General features: G+C 41.6%; 1 protein-coding gene across 2 annotated transcripts; it reads left to right on the top strand.

The window, feature by feature from the left end:
* Positions 1–619: 619 nt before the first annotated feature.
* Positions 620–16,500, top strand: OGFOD2 (2-oxoglutarate and iron dependent oxygenase domain containing 2). 2 transcript variants are annotated; one of them, XM_068244299.1, is made up of 7 exons: positions 620–981; positions 4,479–4,535; positions 5,055–5,165; positions 5,389–5,488; positions 8,742–8,866; positions 10,654–10,911; positions 16,166–16,500. In XM_068244299.1, exons 1-7 carry the CDS (start codon positions 853–855, stop codon positions 16,439–16,441), a joined length of 1,056 nt encoding a protein of 351 aa, XP_068100400.1. In that variant the 5' UTR covers positions 620–852; the 3' UTR covers positions 16,442–16,500. The 2 variants fall into 2 exon arrangements, with proteins under 2 accessions (XP_068100400.1, XP_068100409.1); XM_068244308.1 differs by having other exon boundaries at positions 935–1,022.
* The last annotated feature ends 2,313 nt before the right edge of the window (positions 16,501–18,813 follow it).

Consider the following 18,813-nt stretch of genomic DNA (forward strand, 5'->3'; position numbering starts at 1 on the left):
CTGCCCTGGCATTCACTTCGGCCTCTGCTCAGACAACTTTATTACGCCTATTCAGTTTGTGGCATGGATAGTGTTTCCTGTTGTGTCCCTTATTTTTTACAAATTAGTGCTCGTGCCCAAATTGCAGCAAGCAGGCAGCGGCGCTGGTATATGAGTTTTCCTGCTAGGTCCCCTCCACCAGCCTGGTGCAGCTTCTTCCTGTCCAACTTCCTTTTGATGTTTACAATACAGAACTACTATAAATGTGTAACATTTTATCTTACCTTCAAGTACAAACTTGCGGGCATATCTTTTTAGGTTTTTCTTCTTAATAGAGCAGAAAGAGGAAGGAAAAGATCCCTCAGCCAGAAGCCTGTATATGTCTTCCAGTTTGTTGGGGCTGGACTCCACCACCTCCTCTGCCACCTGCAGGGGCTCCATGATCACTAGCACCAGAGTCACCTCAACATGGCAGCCATGCACAACTTAGATACACACAAGAACTGCTACAGCACAGTCGGATCTCCCATTTCATTCACGTCATCTTACAACCTCCATCCACCTGCACACAGCCACACACTTCTCTAGCAGCTGATCGGTGTTCAGTTTCCGGGGGGCCCACTTTACTGTGACACAGGCTTAGGGATCGTGTTACACTTCCCAGCTTCTTAACAAAATACGCTACACAAAGCCTAACCTACTGCACAGTGACAAGTCATACTTGCCGCCTGTCCCTTATAGTTAGAAGGAGTCTCTTTCGTTAGCAATACCCGGATGTAGAAGGCTTAGTGCACTGTACAGCTGGAATAAGCAGGGCTGGCAGGATTGTAGTATGATGATGTGAAGGGTGTTGTTGCTCCATAGATCTTTGCCATGGCAGCCAGGACCAGTAATGCTTCCTACTGCTGTGCCTGTTTCTACACTGATAATATCTTCATAGAGGAACACAAGCTGCATGTCAGGTTCACAGATGTGCAGCAGTTCACTAGAGACTACCACAAGGTATTTTCATCCTGATACTTTTCACCTTCATAAAGTATATGGTGAGTTCTCTTGAATGTTCTGCCTCTGCACAGCTTCACCATTGCCTAAAGTCTCCATTGCATATATGAGATTAAAAAACAAACTTGGTGCCCCTAAATCACTATAGCTTGATCTCAGCAGAGTTTACAAATCAGTGTGGCAGTGATCTCTTTATTCCCTTTCTCCTTATAACTGATTGTTCTGGTTTTAGTAAGGAATAGGATGAGTGCACACGTCCAATTTTGATTGGGCAACTATTGGTCAACTTTATCACTTTTATGTAGTATGGGAGCTTACCTACACAATTTGTTCATGGTATTGAAAATCTGATGGCCCTCATACTTCAAGGAGATGGTAAAAGTTGTCATGCGCACATGCAGAGCACTCCTGTCTGGCACTACTGCCCGACTCCGGCGACCTGGACTGAGCTGCGGCAGATAATTATCAGTACAAAGGAGGGGGACGGAGGAGAACGGGGAGCGGTGGGCATGAGGATGCCATCTAATACATGCCTGCTCCTTCCGTTTTGATTTCATTGTTCAGCTCTGGTATCCATTAAAGAGAATCTGTATTGTTAAAATCGCACAAAAGTAAATATACCAGTGCGTTAGGGGACATCTCCTATTACCCTCTGTCACAATTTCGCCGCTTCTCGCTGCATTAAAAGTGGTTAAAAACAGTTTTAAAAAGTTTGTTTATAAACAAACAAAATGGCCACCAAAACAGGAAGTACCGTAGGTTGATGTACAGTATGTCCACACATAGAAAATACATCCATACACATGCAGGCTGTATACAGCCTTCCTTTTGAATCTCAAGAGATCATTTGTGTGTTTCTTTCCCCCTGTTCTCATGCACTGAAGTTTCAGGCTGCTCTTTTCTTCCTGCAAACAGCTTTGCCCTTGTCTGTAATTCTTCAGTATGTGAAAGCCCAGCCAGCTCAGAGGACGATTTATCCAGCTTGTAAAAGATAAGAAAGAAGAGAGAAGCTGCTCTAATCTAAATAATACACAGGCAGTGTGCATAGAGGGGCCTGGAAGGGGGAGTTCATAGCAAAACCACAACACTGAAGAACTTGGCAGCCTTCCAGACACAGGCTGACAAGTCTGACAAGAGAGAGATAAGTTGATTTATTACAGAGACTGTGATAGTAGAAAGTGCTGCAGTAAGCCAGAACAGATTAGAATAGCTTTTGGAACTTGTAGGATGATAAAAACAGGATGCAATTTTTGTTACGGAGTCTCTTTAAGTAAAGCCCAACTAAAGTCAAACATAAGAAAAAGACAGCAGGGCTAGTCCTGTGACCTCAAACTGTGTTACCTTCAAAAACAGGTCTTCCATAGTGTAGTGGGTGTGCTGCTTATATCCACAGGGCCGGTTTAAGCAACAATGGAGCCCCAGGGCAAAATAAACCTAGGGGGCCCCCCCAACAGATACCCCGGAACAAAAATCGTCATTAAGGGACCTTTTTGCAGCTTGTATAGTCAGGATGTGAAGCCCCAATCGGTTGGAGCTCCACATTCTGGATACCCCAGCCTGCATGGGGGACAAGGGGTTAAAAAGTTTCAGGAGGGGGGACCCCACATAATTAAAAAAAAAAAATTCCCACACTTTAAACATAAAAAAAAATTGGGAAAATAGGAAAAAATGCTAGGGATCTTCATACAGCCATATTGCGGCTGTATAGCGATACCTGGCCAAAGCGCTGTGGCTGCGTATGGACCCCCTGGAAACCCCGTCAGGAAATGTATTGCTCTTTCTTTTGATGCATGTAAAATTACACTACCGTTAGGTTTGCTACAAAATGTGACATTTACCGCATTTAAAGGTATACTTTTTTCCTTCAAAACTTTAAAATCGATTTGTTCAAAAACTATAAGGTCTTTTTGAAAAATTGTTTTTTTTCTCTTGTTCCCAATGATCTCCTTAACATATCCTGCAAATTTAGGGTTTCTAGCATTTAAGGTGGATTTGCTATTAACCATTAAAGTCGGAGGGTTTTTAAATGTGTATTTTTTTCCCTTTGAAACTTTAAAATCGATTTTCTCAAAAACTATAAGGTATTTTTGAAAAAAATGTTTTCCTCTTGTAGCCACTGGGGGCCCCTACATGCTCTGGGGCAATTGCCCCCTTTGCCTCTATGGTAGCGCTGTCCCTGTATATCCATCCTCTCCTGCAGCTTCTGGGTTTTCACATTAGTCTTTATACAGGCTTTAAAGGGAACCAGAGAGAAACGGGGGGTGAAAAAAGGAAAATATTTCATACATACCTGGGGCTTCTTCCAGCCCCATAAGCCTGAATCGCTCCCACGCCGCCGTCCTCAGCTTCCTGGATCCGCCGGTACCGGGCCCGTCACTTCCGGCGGACGCGGCCAATTGTCCGCATCACAGAGGCTCCCTCCATACACGTACGCATGCGGCTGCGCAGTAGGCAGCCAAATGCGTATCTGTATGGAGAGAGCACCCTGTGATGCAGAGAATTGGCCGCGTCCACCGGCCGACTCGCGGCAATGACGGGACCCGGTGGCGGCGGATCCAGGCAGCGGAGGACGACGGCGTGGGAGCGATCCGTGCGTTTTAGGCTGGAGGAAGCCCCTGGTATGTATGTGTCATCCTCTCTGGTTCCCTTTAATTGTTTTCTCCACAAATCTTTTTGCAAAGTTAAGGTTCCACTTCGACTAATTCCAGTGACTGTATATGAAACAAAAATTAGAAGTCCAATGTCACTACACATCTTTGTTAGGCGCTGAGAGGCAGGATACTCGGTGCCAGTCTAGTTGAGGAGACTCAGTGGGAAACCTCATAGGCTATCGGCCGCTTCCTGCTCACGCAAATTGATCGTGCCCACCAATTTGTAAGAAAAATGGGAACCAGGGGAAACACTAACTCTACAATTGCACGTTAGGACCCTCCCCATGGCCTTTGGCCGCTGGTCTCCAGCTGGTGCCGTGGATTTCATTTCCTGCTTGATCCCCTATTTCCTACAAATTAGTGGTTGTGACTAAACAGAAAGCGTCATCGGATCCCCTCAATTAGACTAGAACTAGACACTTACAGAAATTTGAGGACCAAGAATATCTTGTATATAATAAAAAATAATTTGTAATTATAATGGACTACTCGATTTCAGTTTAGTTTGCATGGAGAACAATACTATCATCTTTCCCAAAGGACTCTGGAAGCCCATAGGCAAAGGGATGCATCCCAAAAGACTTGGCATCCCTTTGCCTCCTATGGCGCTCTGGAAGACTGCCAGGCACCTTCCCTTCAGTAGAGACCTATCATGGCATGGAAGGAATGACTTGCTCCTATAAATTGTAGGTGCTCACCTGGAAGAAGGGAGGGCCAGTGTCACGTATAAAACGTCACAACTTTATATAATACAAATGTTTTGAAGAAGACACTGTGTAAAGTTATGTTATTATGATAAAGCAGGTTCACCATTCTGAATAATGAAACATTTAATGTGTCATACAGGCATTGGAAGACAGAGGATGTCGCACCCCAGAGATGTTTGAACGGGTTCTGGAAAAGGTACAGGAAACAACATGTGATACATCAGCCTTTCCTAAACGTCCATTTACTATGAGTTTAGTTCAGTTTCATTTGTAGGATGATGGTAACAGTGAATTTGGTTTTAGGGCTGTAGTAATGCCTGTAAACAGGCCATTGGTGTCCTAAACACCATAATCCACGTAAAAAAGAATACCTACATATATATATATATATATATATATATATATATATATATATATATATATATATATATATATATATATATATATGTAGAGACCAGTGATAACAAGGTTCCAATAGGAATGCCTGTAAATTGAGCTACAGTTTTTCAGGCTACTCTTTTCACTTCACCATGAAAATAAAAGGAATATACACAGCCTTGTGGACTGCATGTGGGTTTTGAGAGAATGGGGTCATTTATTGAACAATTTCATTTCAGTGTCATAGAACTAATATGCAGCCGAATCTCACATAAGCAGTTTGTTTTCTCAGTCGTACTGACATCACTATTACCTTGCTTTATTCAATACACTGTAGGTGAAGACAGAAGTTGAACGAAGACTGAAATTAGCTGAAGAGGCCTTGCAAAGGAAATTGGACATTTCCCTCCATTATAAACCGCTGCATCCAGAGTTGTATATTTTGCAGGTATTTTGAATCCTAATCCTTCAATTGCATTGAGGATCCAATGGATGACAATGTCACAGTGGGAAATGGTCCTGGTTATAAAGCACACAAAGTTTAAATATGGGGTCAACCAACTGCACGCTTGCCAGATACACAGTTCATTGAAAGTCAAAGTTCAAGAAAGTAAAATAGTTAAAATCATTTGGCTAATTCATTAATCTTTTCCTATTTTTCTCTTTTAAAGGAGTCTTTTCTAGCAGCAGAATTTTTGGAAGCTGTCCGTTACTGCCAGTCTTCTCATGCTGATCTGGATGGTCTATTGAACCTGCTAGAATCCATTTCAGGTATTAGCAATGGTACAAAGTCAGGTTGTATACACTTGTGTATACTGCATGCAGCATTGAAATGCAGTATGTACACTACTATATAGCATGGTATATTGAAGAGAGAGTCACCCATCCCCATACTGTTATGTCCTGCTTTGCTGCAGCACCCGGAGCTGTGTAAAATAAAGTATCGTACAACTTCAGACACAGGCCCTTATTCAAGTGACTCTTTTTTTTCTACTAGGTGATATTTTTATACCTTAACAATAACATGCATTTTAAGCCACCAGCAAGCAAGAAAATACTCAATAATTTTGATAGTACTTTTTCACCTACTTTTTCATACTTTTACAATTGCAGAGTTTTTCAGAGGTTTCAGCCCACAGGTATTTTTCACCTTATGGATGAGAGAAATTTTCCCATTTCAACGCTCCTCCATTTCATTCCACAACTTTATCACTACTTATCACAAAGAAATGATCTATACCGTGTTTATTCCGCCACCAATTAGGCTTTCTTTGGGTGGTACATTATGTTAAGAATTATTTTATTCTAAATGCATTTTAAACGTGAATAATTAAGAAAAAAATGGAAAAAATGATTATTTCTCAGGTTATGGCCATTTTAGTTTTAAAATACCACATGCTACTGTTATTAAAATCCACACATTTTATTTGCCCATTTGTCCCGGTTATTGCAACGTTAACATTATATCCCTAGTAAAATGTATAGTGACAATATTTTATTTGGAAATAAAGGTACATTTTTTCAGTTTTACATCCATCGCTTATTTTTATCCCATAGATTTATAATAATATGTCCTCTTGACATGCATATTCATTTTTTTATTCCTTAAAGTCAGTAGGTGTAATTTTACTATTTGGCCACAAGATGTCCCTGCTGAGCAAATCGTATTAACCTACAAGTACGCTACATAGGAAACAATGTGTTGCTACATTGTAACTAGGGAAGTGACACATGCTTCAATGGAAGCCTGCATCACGGGTGGCCTTTGGGGAGATTAATGAATGGGAACTTTGTTCCTATTCATAAACCTAACGATCGGCGGTGGAAATCGGTGGCGGAAGGAAGCACGGCGGCTCTATTTAAGAATAAACACTGTTTTTGAAAAAAAAAAAGTGTTTATTCTCGGCGGATATGTACGGATTGGCACAGGGGACTTTTGTCCCCTGCAGCCAATCCCCCCTGCTACCAGCAACAATGAGATTGCGTGCATTTGCTCGCACGATCGCGTGCAAACCCCCTCAAACTACAGGGACATGACTAGCGCGTCCCTGCAGCTGTAGCAGCTGCCGCTGCAGACGTGAGGCTCACGTCCGCACGGCATAAATGGTTAAACACAAGATAAAAAATTGTCTCCTAAGAAAAAACTTAGGAGAAAAAGTGAATTTAATAAGGCTCACAGACTCTAAAACTGTGTAGCTTTTTAATAAATTAATCATTCTCTAATAAGTGTTTGCTGGGTCTTTACTAAATTGTAATTATACCAGGTGGTTATCATAAACTTTGCAGGCCGAAGGTTACCTTAAATGTTACAATGCTGCTTACAGGTATACTCCTGGTTTCTGGCCCCTTAAAGACCAGAGACTGCTGGCATCAAAAACTGGGGCTCACCGACGTCACGCTGCACGAAATTGCTGCTACCGCTGTTCACCCATCGCCCCAGCCCACTTGCTCTGCCATCGCTATGACGACAGAGCTCTGTGAGCCAAGCAAGAGCGTGTGGCGGCAGTGAGTGAAATCTACGCCCCGGCAGGGATAATAGCTCCCAAACAGGGTGTAGATTTCAATTAGCGTCGTCCAAAAGCGGTTGATAACATTTGTAGTTGTAGCACTCTTTCACCTTCAACAATATTACCAGATGTAAAGAGATTACAGCAGTGGTGCTCAACCTCCTTTGGGCCGAGGGCCGAACTTCAAATCAAGAAAAATCTCGAGGGCCGGAACACATGCATACAAAATTTCGATGTAAAACTTTTAACGTTTTTCTAGTAACAGTTAACATGGTGTTGGAAATGAAAAGAAAACGACAATATAAGAATTGTTGTACTCACCATTTGATGCACATTTTCTTAATGAGACGTTAGCGGCAGATTAATGCAGCAATGGTATCAGAGTCCAGTATGGTACCTGGGCGTATGCACAGGGCAGATTAATGCAGCAATGGTATCAGAGTCCAGTATGGTACCTGGGTGTATGCACAGGGCAGATTAATGCAGCAATGGTATCAGAGTCCAGTACGGTACCTGGGTGTATGCACAGGGCAGATTAATGCAGCAATGGTATCAGAGTCCAGCCTGTAGTGTGCTTGCTGAGGAGGCTGTCAGCTCTGTGTGGGGCTGAGGAGGCTGTCAGCTCTGTGTGGGGCTGGGGGGGCTGTCAGCTTTGTGTGGGGCTGGGGGGGCTGTCAGCTCTGTGTGGGGCTGAGGGGGCTGTCAGCTCTGTGTGGGGCTGAGGGGGCTGTCAGCTCTGTGTGGGGCTGGGGGGGGGGCTGTCAGCTCTGTGTGGGGCTGAGGGGGCTGTCAGCTCTGTGTGGGGCTGAGGGGGCTGTCAGCTCTGTGTGGGGCTGAGGGGGCTGTCAGCTCTGTGTGGGGCTGAGGGGGCTGTCAGCTCTGTGTGGGGCTGAGGGGGCTGCCCGCTCTGTGTGGGGCTGAGGAGGCTGCCCGCGGTGTCCTGCGGAGGAGGAGAGGATTGGGTGGTATTGCGTAGTTATAGTATCGGCGTAGTCCCGCGCATACACCAGTGTGAGGAAGGTTCCTGCAGTAACCAATGAGCGAGGCTTTCTAACTATCCCAGCGCTACCCGGGGCTGAATACGGAGCACACGCTGGTGTATGCGCGGGACTACGCCGATACTATAACTACGCAATACCACCCGATCCTCTCCCCCTCCGCAGGACACCGCCACGCGGGCCACAGAAACTGGCCTTGTGGGCCACAAATGGCCTGCGGGCCGTAGGTTGGGCACAGCTGGATTACAGGATCACTCCATTTTCTTGTTGATTATAGGTCAAACATACAAAAAAAAACTGCTTTGTGACTAACCACAAGAGAATATGTTAGTAGAAAATCCCATATTATCCATATTTACAATACAAAAGCAGATAATGATATCTGTAGTAAAGTTTACGAAAATCCTCTATGTATTACCAACAGCTGTCCTGGTGGTAATATTTATTTTTTCTTGGAGACAAATTGTATTTTTAAAGACACATCTACACCTCTGCTAAACAGATTTGTTTCCTCCATAGATAAAAGGATATATCGACTCCCTATATTTACTGCTCAGTTTTGTAAAGACTTTGTGGAAGAACTTGCAAACTTTGAAGGATCAGAAATGGAAAAGGGGCGTCCAAACACCATGAATAACTATGGGGTACTGCCTTTTCTTTTATTCTATTCTGTGTTTCAGAAATCTACAAATAGTACCTTTTTTTTTTTAACAATAAAACAAATATTACATTTAATCAGCATTCATCATCTTCAGCTTTACTTGTATTTCGTAACTGGCCCAGCTGTAGACATGGCAGGGGTTGGCACCGGTCAAGTACATTTATGACAATGTTTTCAGTGACGTATTCTGCTTTTTATGTAGGTTCTTTTTTTCATCCATGTAAACTTTACATATTGTTGGCATGCCTATAAACATACAGCACCATGGATGGTGGTATATAAATTGATAATACAGGAAAAAAAAAAACCTGTAATCTGTCACCAACAGGGATTGGCTGATGCTGTATAAAGGTGCGTACACACATGCGACTATAGTCGTTTGTAACAATCGTTCCCCGATCTTTACCAACGACGATCGTTACAAAAAACTAACCACCGACTATTAAGGCAAACGACGAACGAGCCAAATCGCTACAAAAGAAAGTTCTGTCTCGGCGGATTTTAACCAACGACGATCGTTTGCAAAAGTAGTACATCGTTGGAAACGGTCGTTCGTACTAGGCTTGACATGCACATTTCCCAATTTCTCCATGAAACTTCTCATTTTTATGCGCAGGCGCAATAGTTGCTTTACGTGATGTAACGTTCGTTCTAACGATCAGATCGTTACACACCTTTTAAAACTAACTTTACTTAGGTCGTTCTTTCATCAATTAAAAGTTCGTTCGTCGTCCTCAACGAACGATCGTTGTCGCATGTGTGTACGTAGCATAAGTGCAGTTTCTGATTGCTTGAGAGTCAAAGTTAAAAATCGGTCTAGCTAAAAAAATTGGTACTATACTCCACACTGTATACTTACCATCAACTCTGTATTAATGTTGAAATACAGTAATTAAAGACAAATTAGGACAAAGGACAGACTTACACTGAGTTCTGGATAACGGAGGTTTTACTGTAGTAATAATAATAATAATTATGGAGCCTGGTTATGTCAGGCATCAGATGCTTTGTACAGCTTGTGTTATTTTAGCTGGTGTGTGCCTGTTCTATCAGAATGAGAACTCTGCAGTGTCTGCTGACCGGCTGCTGCATATCTGGCCTTGTGTTGAAAGGTCAGGAGACTGTCTTATACTATCTATAATTCAAAATGAACAAGTAAAATATGTTGTGTTTTGGGCAAGTGTATACTGTACACCGTTACCATTGTCTTGGCATTATAACTAAATAAATAATAACTAACAATAAAGAAAGAAAACAAGTGTTTTATGTTGCATCTTGACTGTACCTTACTTCAGGAGCGTAGCAATAACCAAAACAGCCATAGCAGCTTCTATGGGGCCCTGGAGCAGAGGGGGCCCAGGTGGAACTTGATGTATTCACTAATTATTTTCCTCCACCCACTCAGTGTCCATGGACTATGTGCAGTGTAGATTGCAAGAGAATGTAAATTGCTCAATCAACTCATATCCATAAGGGTAGGGGCAGGTAGCATTGCTCAAGAGTGTCTCCATCTGAGGGCCCCATGAATGTGTTGCTATGGGGCCCCATAATCTCTAGCTACACCACTGCGCACTTTATAGTTTTGGGGGCTTTAACTTTTTCTCCATTAGCTTGGACATTTGCTATAGGCAGAGGGAGCTGCAGGAACATAAACATACTGTACATGACATGGAACTTTAGATTGAAGGACTGACATTAAGCTGTTTATATGCTTTTCTTATCTCCACTACTATGATGCACGATTCATTTAAGTGTTTCCTTTTTTCACAGGTCCTTCTAAATGAGCTTGGGCTTGATGATTCATTCATTACTCCTCTGCGTGAGCAATACCTGCGGCCTCTGGTCTCTCTCTTATTTCCAGACTGGGGAGGCAGTTGTCTGGACAGCCACAAAGCCTTCGTAGTGCAGTACTCTCTGGACAAAGACATGGACCTCAGCTGCCACTATGACAACTCTGAGGTCACTGTGAATGTTTCCCTCGGAAAAGAGTTCACTGATGGAAACCTTTATTTTTCTGATATGAGAGAGGTGACGTTCTAACATTTATGTTTTTGCTATGAATGGTTATTTATTTATTTTTAATGTATTATTTATTGAGGAAAAGAGAACATATCCATGAACAACCATCAATTCCAAAAAGCAAAACAATACTCTCTTCCTCATTTCTTCAAAATTTACATAGTACCCCACGTAAACACAATTCAAAACAAAATCAACCCAAAGCAATCCCCTCCCTCCTCCGCCTCCCAATCCACAGATAGAAATCCTCACCATATCCAACCCATAATATGTCATACAAAAGAACTCTCATCCCACAAATTACATCAAATACTGTACATTCTATTTCTTCAACAAGAGACTCCTCCCCTACATCTCCACCATATTCCACGGTGTCCTGTAACACACTCCATTTTTCCCATTTAGTATTAAAGGCCTCCAACCTATATCTTAGTATTAAAGGCCTCCAACCTATACTCTTATATCTACTAATGGAAACTGACGTTCCATGCAACAACGCTTTCACAGGATCCCAATCACCACACTCTTCACACAATCTTCCAATACAGTCCAACACTCTATCCCAGAAGCTTGAGCTCACCGGACACTCCCACACCAGTGTACCTTTTGCCCCACAACCCCGCCAACATCTATCACTAAAACCCTGATATATAGCAGCCAACCTATCTGGCGTTCTATACCATCTACTGTAGTCAAAAATTCAAAGTGAGTCCCTTTTATTCTAGAACTGACAGGAGTAGCATGTGCCAAAATACATATTTCCCTGTTTTGACTAACACTCAAAGATATGCCGGTGTCCTCTTCCCACCTAGTCGAATAATCTGGAAAATCCCCACCACCTATCAAAATCAGATTTTTATACAGAAACAATATCAGATGTATGGGAGAAGCCTCCAACACAAAAAGTTTTTCAAACTCCGATAACTCCATTTTAAAATGAAAAACTCTCTGCAGAAAAATGTTCCAACTGTCTATGTTGCCAAAAGTTAAAAGGAAACTGACCATACTCTGTCAGTTTTAATATTCCCATTACTCAAAATATGCCCCAAGGTTACAACACTTCCATCTCCCCACAATCCAGAAAACCCCCTCTCCTTACCAGGCGGAAAAAAAGAGAATCGCTCGAGACAGGGATAATAAAGAAATTCCCTCAGACCAACCACATTTTTATTAACAGAATCACAGACTTTAAACACATTCTTAATCCAAGAAGGAGTCCACTTTGGTAAATCTCTAAATATCTCTGGGAGCCAAAAAGCTTAAGGGCTTGTTTCCACTACACGCAGATTGGATGCAAAATGAATGCAGAAAAAGTGACTCCAATGAATGCCTATGGACCTGTTTCCACTAAACGCGATTTTTTTGATGCAGATTTTCCCATAGGCATTCATTGTAGTCAGTTTTTCTGCATCCATTCTGCATCCAATCTGCGTGTAGTGCAAATAGGCCTTTAGCCAGATCTATTCCCACTAAATCTTTTCCAATTTTAACCTAACTTTTCACATGAACCCCATACCTCCATTCAAAAAGTCTTACCAAAACACATGCTCTATAATATACTCTTAGATCAGGAAGCTCCAACCCTCCTATCTCTTTAGGATGAGTCAAAGTCCCATAAGCTATCCTCAAGGACTTTCTCTGCAAAACAAATTTAATAAGAATAGATTTCAAGTTCAAGTTGCAGACACACAAACCGGAATCATAGACATACAAAACACCAATCTAAGTAAAATATTCATTTTAATGATATCTATACACCCAAACCACGAAAAACCCCTCCCTCACCACCCTTCTCAGTAATTTTTTTTTAATAAAGTTCAACAACGGGAGATAATTAAGGGAAAACAATCTAGACAAATCACTAGGTAACATTATACCCAAATATTTAATTGCATCACTTCTAAAACGGGGAATGGAAAATTACTCTTAACTTGATTCAATAATACTGAGGCCAACGAAACATTAAGAGCCTCAGATTTAGACACATTAATCTTGAAATTCAAGAAAGTGCTAGATCTCTTGAATTCCTTAATCAAATTAGGCAATGACACCAGTGGCTCTGATACATAAAATAAGATATCATCAGCAAAAGCCAACAATTTATGCTCCTCATTCCCAACCTTCACCCCATGAATACTCCCGGCCCTCCTAATTGTACACAACAATACTTCCAAAGTCAAAATAAATATAATAGGTGACATAGGACAACCCTGTCTCATACCATTGGACTGGGAGAAGGCATCTGAATACAATAGTTTAACCCACTTTAACCTATTTTCCTCAAATCCCACAAATTTCAAAGTAGCCATAATAAAATCCCAATTCGCCCTGTCGAATGCCTTCTCCGCATCCGTCCACAAAACCATTATAGGGATCCCCTTCAATGAAGACCATCTAAACAATGACATAGCTTTAGCCACATTATCCCTCCCTTCCCTACCTGGCACAAACCCCACCTGATCAAATTTGATTACTGAACCCAGCCAAGGCTTAATTCTTTCCACTAACATTTTTGCAAAAACTTTTATGTCCAGATTCAACAATGATATAGGTCTATAACTTTGACATAAAGCTGGGTCTTTTCCAATTTTTATGAATAACCGTTATATGCGCCTCTAGCACATCTCTAGGCCCTTACCATTTTTAAGGGAATTGAAGAATCTGCACATAGGAGGCACTGACACATCACTGAATGTGGAAAAATATTTCTTTGAAAAACCATTAGGGCCTTGTGACTTACCCAACTTCATAGCATTTACCATAGCTAAAACTTCTTCCTCAGTTATTTCCTTCTCCATATTATCCCTACTATCTTGTGACATTTTTGGCATACCTAACTCCTCTAGATAATCCCACAATCCCTTGACGAAGTCACTCGACTTATTCTTAGGAAGACCATACAAAAAAGAAGAATAATCCTTAAATATATTAGCTATTTTGTGTGCCTGCAACTCAACGACCCCCTTCAAGTCACCAACTCTGATAGGAAGGTCTGACTACCATGAACTTGAAGATTTATTTAATTATTTAAAGTATAACTTCATTTTCAATGTTTTCTACACAGATAGCTTTAATAATACCCCTAAAATAACTACTGCTGCTCTAATACTCTTCTTCCACTTAGAGCAATGCAAACATCTTCCTTATTCTCCTTTGCAGTCTGTCTAGTGCTGATTCTTGGGGCTGTACTCCTTTCTGTATGTACGGTATTGAATTTTGCACATGCAACTCCAGTGCAAACAGAGGACTTCTCCAGGCAAAGGAAGGTGGTGTGGAAGCTGGAAGGGGGGATTTCTCATGAAAGGACATTTACATTGTGGTAAATAGAAAATGGCTTTCTTTACAGCTTGCTCTGCCTGCCTGATTTTCTCAGAAGCAGAATGTTGACAAGTTACATGTTGGATTAGGCTGACATGTTATAGTTTACTGTACATTAGGATACGGGAGGCTATTTTTTGGTATAGCTTATACCGTAAATGTGGCCTGCCAAGCCTTTTCTGGTGGCCCCCCCAAAGCTCTTTACAGTTGTTAATTCCATGTGGCCTGCAGGCTGTAGCTGGAGTGTCACATGCAGGAGCCCCCCTTGTGTCGCCGCTCTGCCTCCCCCTTTGTTCGCCTGTAGGTTATCAGCCACCACTGTAGCAGTGGCAGCTACAGATTAGCAGCTGCCACTGTGCTAACTGCACATGGCATTTGGGTTATTTCCTGTGGAAATGTTTGATTTGACAAAATGTCACATGCATATTTCAGTTAAATCAACAAAAAATTAAAAAAATTGTTTTTAATTTTGCTAGTTCGGCCCCTAACACTCTCAAGAATAGCGATATGGCCCTTGTCCTAAAAGTTTGGACACCCCTACCATAAATGATTTTTCTGAGGAAGAGGACTTTATCCTTCTGAAACCTACCACAAAAAGATACAAAATTGGTGTATTGTATATAAATATACTTCGTATTTTTCTGTCTGGGAGTTGTGGGAACATGATGAAAATATTATTTATATATATATATATATATATATATATATATATATATATATATATATATATATATATATATATATATATATATATAATTGATCTGACTACAAATATGAATAAAAATTTGTTAATCCATATAGAAAGAAGGTAACTGTCTTGGAAAACAATGGTCCAAATGCAATTAACTTTTTCTCCTTGGTGATATTTCAAATCTTAGCAATAGAATGATGTTAAGCAACCAGAAAGCAGGAAAATACTCAGAATAATTAACAGTACTTTTCACTTACATTTTGGTACTTCTTAAATTGCAAAATGCTGAACAGTTGTTTTAAACAGAAAATGAAAATTATGTCATATTGAAAATCGTAGGAGAAAAAGTGACTTGATTGGGTCCTTAGTCCTTTTTGTAAGACACCTGCAGCAATGGACAGTTTCTTCTGAAATTAGACAGGACCAATATATGAATGCATTATTGTTACACTGTTGCCTATGATATTTGCATTTATTGGTCAAGCTGTAGATATGTTTACACTAGTGGGGCAGAAAATAATTTTCCTTTCCCAGTTTTGTTTTCAATCAGAATATACTAATAAGACAAAGTCTTATATTTATTATTATTTACAGTATATCATTAAGGCCTTGTTTACATTGGACAAAAAAAAAAGGTTTGTTTAGCGGATTCGGACCCTTACAGAGGTGAATGAATCAATAGGATCCGTTCTTATTGCTCCGTCCAAATGGATCTGTGCGGTCCCTTCTGCTGAATGGCCTGCAGGTTTGGATCTGCAGCATTTTTTTCCAGATCAACGGATGCGTCGCATCGACAGAACAGAGAGTCATGAATGGAAACCTGGTGCCTTTAAAAACTGATCCTTTCTACAGATCACTTTTTACACGGATCAGTTTTCCATATGCCGGTGTGTACTGGGCCCAGGTTATAAGTCTTCCCTTTGGATTGATTTTGCATATTGTAAACATAATTATTAGAGGATTATGTACAGAGGGGAAATAGGAGGTTTACAATACTAATTGTATTATCAATTAGGGGTACCTCTAAAGCATTCTGTATGTTAAATAACGTGTTCAGTAAATAATATTTAGCTAAGCTAAGGCAAGAGTAACAGCAATTTTATTTGTCCAACTGCATACATTGCTGAATGTTGATTGACTGCTATGGGTTATACCATAAAGTTTCTCCTTACAGTAAATTAACCTTGAAAACATTAAATGATGATATGAACACACATACAGGAAAATAGTAAAAATCACCTCCGTTCCATCCAGGTTCCAGCCAATGAAAGGCGGTATACAGAGGTCGAGCACATGCCGGGTCAGGGAATTCTGCACAGAGGACAGCAAATGCATGGAGCACTCCCGATTACCTCTGGTGAACGGTGGAATCTTATTATATGGATGAGAGCTTCATCAGTGCGGAACAAGCTCTGCCCCATGTGTGACAAGCAGCCCCGGCTCATAGAGACTGCGGCACAAGGAGATGGATTTACAATGCCAGAAAAACAGGATAGGATAGAGACTGTGGAAATATGCGCCCTGTTATAAATGGAATACGGATATACAGAAGTATGTTGTGCATTAAATTATTTTATGTAAAAAAAATGCCCATTGGCTTGTGTGGCTGCAAATTCTGCCTTTCGGTTGCATTATATAGTAACCAGATGTCCCTTGTTCCTTGGCAGACAGACAGCTGAAGTGCATGACAGTTGCGCAAGTTCAGCCATCCGTGTGAATCAGCCCTTGAAGCCCCTCCAAAGGAATTAAGACAATCTATTCCCTGTGTACAGCATAAATAGATATAGTCACTTCCTGTTCATAGTAATTTCACTCCTTTATGGAAAAAATGGAACACTTGTCTGTCCTTTATGCAGTCTGCTCCACTTCCTTTAAGTTGTTAATACATGGTCCAGGGTGCTCCCACATTCCTGTCCATGATTATGATTGATGGAGTAGGAATTATAAGCTTTCAAAGCATTCTTAAAGTCTACCCAAGGCATCAAAAAGTAAATACCCAAGAAAGGGGGAGCTTCTGGATCCTATAGAGGCTTACCCCGCCGTCTTCAGGTCCCCTGTTACCAAGCACGGACCCCCTGAAGATCACAGGCAAAGTGCTAGTTGGTAGGAACATTGGGGCCATGCTCCTCTTCAGGCACAAGTGTGGCTGTACTGCCTTGGCGTGAGTACTAGCAGGCCTGCACAGTAAGCGGGAGCTGCTCATACAAGAGCCTCACCGTGACACTGGGCAGGCACTGCTGTGCTTGTGCCAGAAAAGGAGCTCAGTCCTGATATTCCGGAGGGTTCCAGGCAGCAGCAGGGGGCAGCGTGGGGAGCCCCTGGAGGCTTTCTTCGCCTTAGGTATGCATTTACTTTTTGAGCCTTGTGATGCCTTGGGGTCTCTTTAAAAGGCTGCGCCGACATTAGGCTTTGGTCAAGTAAAGTAATGTTTCAAGGACATTTTGGGTGGTCACCTGATGCCTGTGCAGACATCCCCATCCCCTGCACCAAACATACATTAAGTGAATACCAATACAATAATATTTGTGTTACTTCAGAGCTGCTGCACACTGAAATGAAAAAAAATACACTGCTCTGTGAAATGTCACAAATAGTTCAGGTAACTGTGCGCCATCACTGTGCAAAAAGAGAGAAAAACAGACTACAGATAATTGCCAAGCGGACTTGTGATCACATTGCATACTGGAAATAATGCAGACCTCACTAGCAAGATTGTATGATAGTCTGAGATGTATTATGAATCATCGTTTAGGGCTTGTTCACACTATGAGCGTTTGCGTATTTCTTTAAGTGCTGGCAATTTTAGAAATCGCCCTAAAAGTGCTTCTGCAATAATTCCCTGTGAGAGTGTTCACATGTGAGCAGTTTGATTTCGATCCGCTTCCAAAAGCGCTGCCTGTACCATTGTCTAAGCTGAGCACTTTAGGTCATTGGAAGGTATAAGGAAATTGCAATGCGCTTGAAAAAAGAGCTTTGTATAGCGATCTCCCAAACGCTTTCATGAATAAATACATTGTATTTATTCATTTCCAGGTGAAAGAGTTAACTTCCTGACTAACGTCAGGAAGTGAAAAAAGAGAATCGCTCTGCAGAGGTGCTTACAAAAGCACTTAGAAAGCGCAGGGAAAAGTGATTAAAAACAATCTCAAATCACTCAGCACTTGCAATAGCGTTGGCGATTTATAATGTGAACATAGCCTCTGCATCAAGGGGATGACTCTTTGGTTGGTGATGGCTGTGCACGAGTGCCCCGCTGACACGAATCAGCTGTTAGCTGCTTAGTTCATTCCTGGGCACCCACTTCACTCTCACACCGTTTGTTGCACACAGCTCGTTTTGGATGCACTTTTGATGCACTTTTTTGTGTGGAATAAAGCCTTGTACAATTTAATGGAGTCCTGCAGTGCCACCTCCTATTCTTATGCCTGAAGTTTCTGTCTTCTGCATTTTGTGGCTCAGCACGCTGCCAGCGGTGCTGTCCCAGTCCAGTCCTGCCAGAAGCCGGAATGGTGTGTAAGTGTGCTGACTTTCATTCCATTTAATCCCAAAACAAGGGCATCCCAGATTATTTTAAACCTTTGTTTCCCATATGAGTTTGTATTGTCAGGATGGCTTAGCCAGCCAGTGTGGGGCTCTAAATCCTAGTTAATACCATGTCACATAGTCCTTGACATGGGGGGAGCTATGCCAAAGTAGAGCAGAAGTCTTTCCCTGGAATTCTGGAGTTCCCTATTTAACATGGAGGTGGTATTGCTGCAGTGATAGACATGTGGCATTCAAGTTTACAGTAGAAAATGTCGGAAGAAGATAGAATATACAGAACAAGTTTCATAAGCAAAAGAGGGCTTTAGAAGAGGGTGGAAACATTTCTGCCCCCTGTACATCATGGCCTGGTATTGTCC

Source organism: Hyperolius riggenbachi, chromosome 1 (assembly GCF_040937935.1).
Source record: "Hyperolius riggenbachi isolate aHypRig1 chromosome 1, aHypRig1.pri, whole genome shotgun sequence".
NCBI classification, from domain to species: Eukaryota; Metazoa; Chordata; class Amphibia; order Anura; family Hyperoliidae; genus Hyperolius; species Hyperolius riggenbachi.